The 7,355-nt window shown below is 49.0% G+C and overlaps 1 protein-coding gene across 1 annotated transcript in view; it reads right to left on the bottom strand.

Annotated features, from left to right (window-relative positions):
* Positions 1 to 4,724: 4,724 nt before the first annotated feature.
* Positions 4,725 to 7,355, bottom strand: part of ZNF703 (zinc finger protein 703) — a 7,964-nt gene continuing 5,333 nt past the window's right edge. The window contains exons 5-7 of the mRNA XM_010838850.1: positions 7,142 to 7,346; positions 6,956 to 7,089; positions 4,725 to 4,866 (exon numbers count right to left, since the gene is read on the bottom strand). Coding sequence (XP_010837152.1) covers positions 4,725 to 4,866; positions 6,956 to 7,089; positions 7,142 to 7,346 — 481 coding nt within the window. The remainder of the gene's footprint in view (positions 4,867 to 6,955; positions 7,090 to 7,141; positions 7,347 to 7,355) is intronic.

Raw genomic sequence — 7,355 nt, forward strand, 5'->3', positions numbered from 1 at the left:
TCAGTCATGTCTGACCCTCAGTGACCCCATGGACTGCAGCCTTCCAGGCTCCTCCATCCATGGGATTTTCCAGGCCAGAGTACTAGAGTAGGGTGCCATTGCAGTATCTAGCCTATACCGACTTTTGCAATAGCATTAATAAATCCTGAGTCCATCATATCTTAATTAGCTTATTTATCTATCTCCTACTAGACTGAAGCTCCTTGAGGCTAGGGCCAGGGTGTGTCTCATCTTTTTAGTGCCCAGAGGAGACCATAGTACCTCATACGCAGTGGGCACTCTGTAATGTTTAACAAGTGAGTCAAACTCCTGCACTCAGCAGTGTCTCAGCTCTTGGAAGGACCCATGTACTTTCAATTGCACAGTGTCCAGCAGGGTCCCAGCACATGTAGACACACTGGCCAAGACATTCTGATGGGATAGTTCCCCTTATTCTATCCATCCGCAGCATCTAAACCCACCTGGGTACAAAGTCTGAAGCTACTGGCTCAGTGCAGAGTTTTATAGTCAGGACTGCATTTGTATCCTGATTCCACAGCTCTCTCACTGTGAAATCGTGAGCAATTTCCTTAACCTCTCCAAATCCGTTTTTTCATGAGAGTGAACTGCAGGTTTGTTGTAAATATTAAATATTTAACTGTGCCATGGCATACACAAAATGATGCTTACAGAGATGCCATAAGGCAGCGGTCCCCAACCTTTTTGGCAGTAGGGACCATTTTCATGGAAAACAATTTTTCCATGGACCAAGTCGGGGGGATGGTTTCAGGATGATTCAAGTGCGTTACACTTATTGTGCACTATTTCTATTACTATGACATCAGCTCTGCCTCAGATCATCAGGCATTGGATCCCGGAGGTTGGGGACCCCTGCTCTAGGGTGTGCCTGGCTTACTGTGTATTTGTTTGGTGCTGCCTGTATTTGAAGTTGTCAAAAGTGAGAAGGATAAGTGTGACTGTGTAGTCATACTATTCCCTTTATGGACTGGGTACAAGCCCGTATATAACTCACCACACGCGCACACACAAATTCACAACTGCACCTACCCAGGAGAACAAACAGGACACAGGGAACGTGCAGCGACATCTTCCAAATGACTGTTTCCATTCTAAAATCTGGCCTCCGATTTAAACTCCGGGAGGATCATTTTATTTTCTGTTCCAAAGATCGATGGAAATCCCCACTGCCCACTCAGAGCAACGGTCCCCCACTGTGGTTTGATTTTCCTCTGCCTTTCATTTCTTCCCTCGCCAGTTCCATTTTCCAAAAGCAATTGGCTGTAGGCTGTGAAAAATAAGATTCTTTATGTAGACCTTGGTTTAACCTCCTAGGATTCTCAACACTATTTAAAATAATAATGCTTGACCCACTTAAGCATCCAAGCAGCCTCCGAAACACGGGCATCACCGTACCCTCAGCATTTTGTCGAATGAACCAAGTATTTTCATGCTTCCTTCTTTCCCTGGATGGAAAGTTCACATTACCGTATTCTCGTGGACCCTCCGCCCGCCCTGCATCACGGAGGTGAAGTCACAAGGAATCTTTTTCTGGATCTTCCACATTTACTGTCCTGATGGGAACTTCAGAATTGCATTAGACTGAGGACCACTGTCAGAGCCAACTCCAACCAGCATAGTGCATCACCCTTGAAACATTTAAAAACTCATAGACTATTTCAATTAGAAAGGGCTTAAATGTGGAGGAAAGGGAACTCTTGTGCACCCTTAGTGGGAATTAAATGGGTGCAGCCACCATGCAAAAGATTATGGTCATTCCTCAAAAACCTAAAAATAGAACTACCGTATGATCCAGCAATTCCACGCCTGGGTATATATCCAAAGAAAATGAAAACACAAATTCAAAAAGATACATGCATCCCAATGTTTGTAGCAGCTCTATTTACTATAGTCAAGATATGGGAACAACCTAAGTGTCCATCAACAGATGAAGAGTGGATAAAGATGTGGTGTGTGTACACACACACACGCACACACACACACACACACACACACACACACACACACACACACACACACACGGTGGAATACTACTCAGCCATGAAAAAGAACAAAATCCTGCCACTTGCAACAATGTGAATGGACCTGGAGAGTATTATGCTTAATGAAAGAAGCCAGAGAAAGACAAATGCTGTCTATTATCACTTATATGTGGAGTCTAAAAAAATGAATGAATGTGTAACAAAACAGACATGCAGAGAACAAATTAGTGGGGAGAGAGAAGGAAGGGCAAGAGAGGGGTAATGGAGTAGGAGGTACAAACTGCTATGTATAAAACAGATAAGGTATGAGGATATATTTTACAGCACAGGGAAATATAGCTATTATTTTACAATAACTTTAAATGGAGCACAATCTATAAAAACATTGAATCGCTATGTTGTATACCCAAAACTAATATAATATTGTAAATCAACTATACTTCAACTACAAATAAATAAAATACTTCATGATAAAAAAATGCTTAAAGATGATAAGGACTAACAGTTGCACTTCAGAAATGGGAAAAAAGAGACTCAGAGAGATTAAGTGACTTCTCCAAGGTCGCACAGCAATAATCTTCAGAACCAGAGAAAAATCCAGGTTTTTCTGGCCCCTGCTTCAGTGCTCTTTCTAACTCTATGTATGATGACTACAACTTTCTGGACTTATCAGGGGCCAGGGTGCGCCTCCGCTGACCTTGGATCTGGGGACGACCGAGGGGAGGCAGTTTCCTTCTCTCTCTGGGCTGCAGGTTTTTAATGTCTTCTTTGTTTGTTTGGGGCCCTGGAGACTGCGCTGAGGGGAGAGACTTTCGGCTGCTCCCTCAAGCTACCAAAGGACACTCACACCCTGGGTCTCCATGTTGAATCATACAGTCACTTCATTTCCACTCAGCCGGCAGTTTCCGTTTCTTTTCTCTTAAGAAGTTTCCCAGCGCCTCTGTGATCCAAACCCACCGACAGCTTTTCCTGTCTTGGGAAGTATTAATAAAGCTGGCGATAGGCCACTGCCCCTGGGAAAAACTTGTAAAGGCACTTCATCTAGGAAGAAGCATAAACCATTTCCAGGTCTGGAAGGTACAAGTGGGTTAAGAGAAGCCTGTTCTTGTATTCCAAGGGGTGGTTCCCGGACCAGGGATTGAACCCAGGCCTCTGCAGGGAAAGCACCAAATCCTAACCACTAGGCCCCCAGGGAACTCTGGGGAGCCTGTTCTTTGATCTGCTGGCTTGGAGCTCTGGCTCAGCCTGCTCATCACCATGGAATGAAGGTCTCATCCATCTTCCAGCTTTCAGAAGAAGACGGGCCTGAGGGGAACTGGGGAGCCTCCCAACAGATCAGGGCTCCCGTGGGAAGGTAGCCCCAGCGAGCTCTCCCTCCAGCTGCTGCAGCCCAACCACTGATCTGCACAATTAGCCCCTTATTATAATTGGTCAAGTTCCCCACTGTCTGCACTGCACAACTGAATGCTTACTAGATCTGCATAAATGCAGTGGTAGAGAATACTCTCTCATTCTCCATCTCATGGGTGTGTCTTGTCTCCCCCAACTAAATTGGGCAGGAATCTGGTCTGGGTTTTCTTCTGTTTCCTGGCATCCGGTGTTGCGCTGGTCACATAACAGGAATCCTGTAACCTCTGCCTTGGTGATCCACCTCCTGGAAGTCTGACTCTCCAACACCAGGTCTGTATTTTCAAGCAGCCATTTCTGTGCTGGTCATTAGGTACACCATTTGTCAAAACAAACTGTGCAAGTGGAACGAAGTCAATAGCACTCTTGTGTCCGCCGCCCACTTTTTAAAAGTTGAAATCAACCATGTTGTGGTTTGGTTGCTCAGTCGTGTCCGACTCTTTTGTGACCCCCTGGATGTAGCCTGCCAGGCTCCTCTGTCCATGGGATTTCCCAGGTAGGAATTCTGGAATGTGTTGCCATTTCCTTCTCCGTGGGATCTTCCCGTCCCAGGGATTGAACCTGAGTCTCCTGCATTGGCAGGTGGATTCTTTACCGAGTCACCAGGGAAGCCCCCAAATGAACCATGGGGCTCCATCAATTTCCCGCAACCCCCGGACCTTGTTCCCACCCCTGTGTGGCAGGGTGGCTTCGATTCTGTTTTAGCTTGGCCGAGCCCATCGACCCCCTCCCCGACCTCCCCGCTCTGCTGGGTGCCTTTCCTGTCCTTGGACTCAGGGGCTGACAGCTGGTTTGGGGGGACCGGAGGAGAGGATGAGGGCATGCTGAGTGTGACAATAGGGGGGGCTTTGTCCAGGGGCCAGGGTGCGCCTCCGCTGACCTTGGAACCAGGACGACCGAGGGGAGGCAGTTTCCTTCTCTCTCTGGCCTGCAGGTTTTTAATGTCTTCTTTGTTGGTTTGGGGCCCTGGAGACTGCGCTGAGGGGAGAGACTTTCGGCTGCTCCCTCCCTCCCGGACAAAAAAACGGTGCATGCTTTTCCTGTTTAAACAGGGCACAGTTGTGAAGTGCCCTGACTGCATACACCGAGGCCCGGCAACGGCTGCAATAAATCAATAGGAAAATAGAAGCTGCCAGTTAGACTAAACAAGTGCATTTGCAAAGACGGCTAGCTCTCATTAATCACTCTGACAGTCCTAAAAACACATTTCCCCTTTAATGACTGTATTTGGATAATCAGTGCTTTTTCCTCCTCAGTCAGAGTTTGAGTAACAGACAGCTGGTGTTATTACGGGCCATCAGGGAGGGGGTGTGGGGTTTAGGGTCGAGGGGGAGCCGACCACTGGAGGTCTCCTCGTAGGGGCCGGGCTGCCATGCGATAATGAGGGGGAGCTTTTGTGCTGTCATTGATGGCTCCTGGGCAGCCATGTGCAAGTTCGTCCCCAAACTTTGACACCCACCTGCATTCTGTGGACACAAAAGCCTCAGGGTGGGGTTTTGGCGGGGAGGGGTTGGCAGGTTTCACCTGGCTTGGGGAGGAGGCAGCCAGGCGAGGAGCTGGGCCCATGTGATCTGGCTTTGTTTCCATGAGGTGACTTTGGCTTTCAGGAGGAAAGTTTGAAACCCGGGACATTCCTCTTTATAAATGATGTAACACATTAATGCACAGCGCATTATGAAAATGGTAATTCAAACCCATAGTGCTCCAAATTAAACCATACATTATCGGATGCACTCAACCATCTATTTTGCAAAAAGACAGGATGAATGAAATCAAGTCAAACAGAAAACTGGAGTGCAGCTTCCCCTGCAGAATGATTAATATAGGACAGAGTCACCGCATTATTGGAAGACGGATTCCACGGAAACCCAGACATCCATCAGGAAGGGGTTAGTTCATATGCTGAGAGACACATCCCAAGATGCTGGAGAGGCTAGGGCAGCTAGGGCTGCAAAGGATGGAGGCCCCTGCACCCCACACCTCCCCCGTGGGCTGCAGATTCTCCGAGGATGGGTTTGAGGGGTGACTGGGAAGTTAAAAACAACCCCCTGCAATTCTGTTGAGCAATATCTGAGGGTGAGTGAGGCCTCCCCACCCTTCTCTTCCTCTCCCTGCTGTCCATGAGGCCACAAAAATAACCAGGCAGGAGGTGTGAAATTATGACCCCGAGCCAGGAACGTCCAGTGTCTAAAGGTCCAGCTGTGTGGCTGTCACCCTTCCCAGTGCCTGGGGAACACAGGCCCCCGGTTCTGGCGCCTGGAAGAGATTAGGAGGAGGGGCGGGAGGAGGGCTAGAGAAAGGACGAGGAGGTGGAGCCATGGAAGGTGGAGGTGATGCTGGAGCACAGAGTTGCCGGATGAATTATTTATGCAAATGAGCAGCTGGTGGGCAGCATTATGGCTCTGAAAACAGCAACTTTGTTTCTGTAGCCCCTGCAAGTAACACACTCCCCCCCCCTCCACCCCCAGTCCCAGTGAATGAAAACAGCCACATTGTCTTGGGACCCTCACCCTTTTATGGTGGGGAGAGCTGGTGGCGGAGGGGGAAACCTGGGCCACTCCAGGCTACAGTGCCTGCCTGCCCTTTGAGTCACAGTGGGAGCTGGAACCAGCCTTTCCAATCAGGCCAAAGGCATCCTTCCTGGTCTGCAAAAGCCAATGATACATTTTCTGGGGGAAACCTCCTCCTCTGAGGAGTTTCTAATGTGCATTCTCATACCTTTCCTGAAGCCAAGTACCTGGAGACAACTTTCTTTCATTATATGGGGAGATACCAAGTCTCTTCCTTTCTCCTGTCCCAACAAGGGGAGCCTGTGGTCCTTAGGAAGGTCTGAAGACCATAGTGTTAGTCGCTCAGTTGTGTCTGACTCTTTGCGACCCCATGGACTATAGCCCATCAGGCTCCTCTGTCCACGGACTTCTCCAGGCAAGAACACTGGAGTGGGTTGCCATTTCCTTCTCCAGGGGAATCTTCGCCACCCAGTGATCGAACCCAGGTCTCTTGAATTGTAGGCAGATGCTTTACTGTCTGAGCCACCAGGGAAGCCCCTGACCATAGTTTAAGAGAAAAGTTTAACTCCCCCTGCGGAAGGAGCAATTTCCAGCAGTTTTAGCAGGCATTAGAAACAAACAAAGGTACCTGAGAGAAAGAGGGAGATTTGAGAGGAAGGGAAGATTAACCAAGAGCAAACAAAATAACAGTGATAAAGAAAAAAATGAAGCAAGTAGCTACAGTTCAGTTCTTTTGAAGCTTGGGGCCAGTTTGAACTCTGAGAAGTCCGGTAAGGATGATCCCTCAGGAAGACTCTGAGCTCCCCTCAGGGGCGACTTCTTCAGGGCCTCCAGCCTCTCCCTTACCCTGTTTATCACTGTGGGCAAGGATGCCAGCAGACCAGGTTCCTTCCCTGGGGACACATACAGGCTCTTACTCCAGGAGTACTATTTTCTGCGGAAGATGACTGAGGTTCTCTTGACTAGGGAAGGAATTTTGCCCAGAAACAAAGCTATAGGGGCAACCCCTCAAGTCCCAAACCCCACAAAACATCTTACGCTGAAGTTCTGTCAAATCCCGAGCGAATGACGCCCGATGAGTCCAAGACCCACCCTGTGAGGAGTTTGGGGCCATTTGTGGGATGAATCAGCGCAAGCAGAGACCCCCGTGACCTCTGGGTCTCCGGACATTTCTAAAGCACACAGTTTGTGGAGCAGGAATTGCCCTAAAGCCGCATTCTTCACCGAGAACGTCAAGCAAAACAACACGAATGGCAACAACAGCAGCTCCCAAAGCTGCGAGGCGCCTGACGCAGAGGAGCGCGGCTCGGAGGGGACAAGGGGGGCATTTTTCAGCGCGCCCAACAGGTGGCTCCACGCCTTAGGCGCATATGGCCGAGCATCCAAGCCCCGAGGCCCGCTGCACCTCGAGAGCTGGGCGCCAGGCGTCCTGCATCGG

The sequence above is a fragment of the Bison bison genome, unplaced genomic scaffold (assembly GCF_000754665.1).
Source record: "Bison bison bison isolate TAMUID 2011002044 unplaced genomic scaffold, Bison_UMD1.0 scf7180017864105, whole genome shotgun sequence".
Taxonomy (NCBI): Eukaryota; Metazoa; Chordata; class Mammalia; order Artiodactyla; family Bovidae; genus Bison; species Bison bison.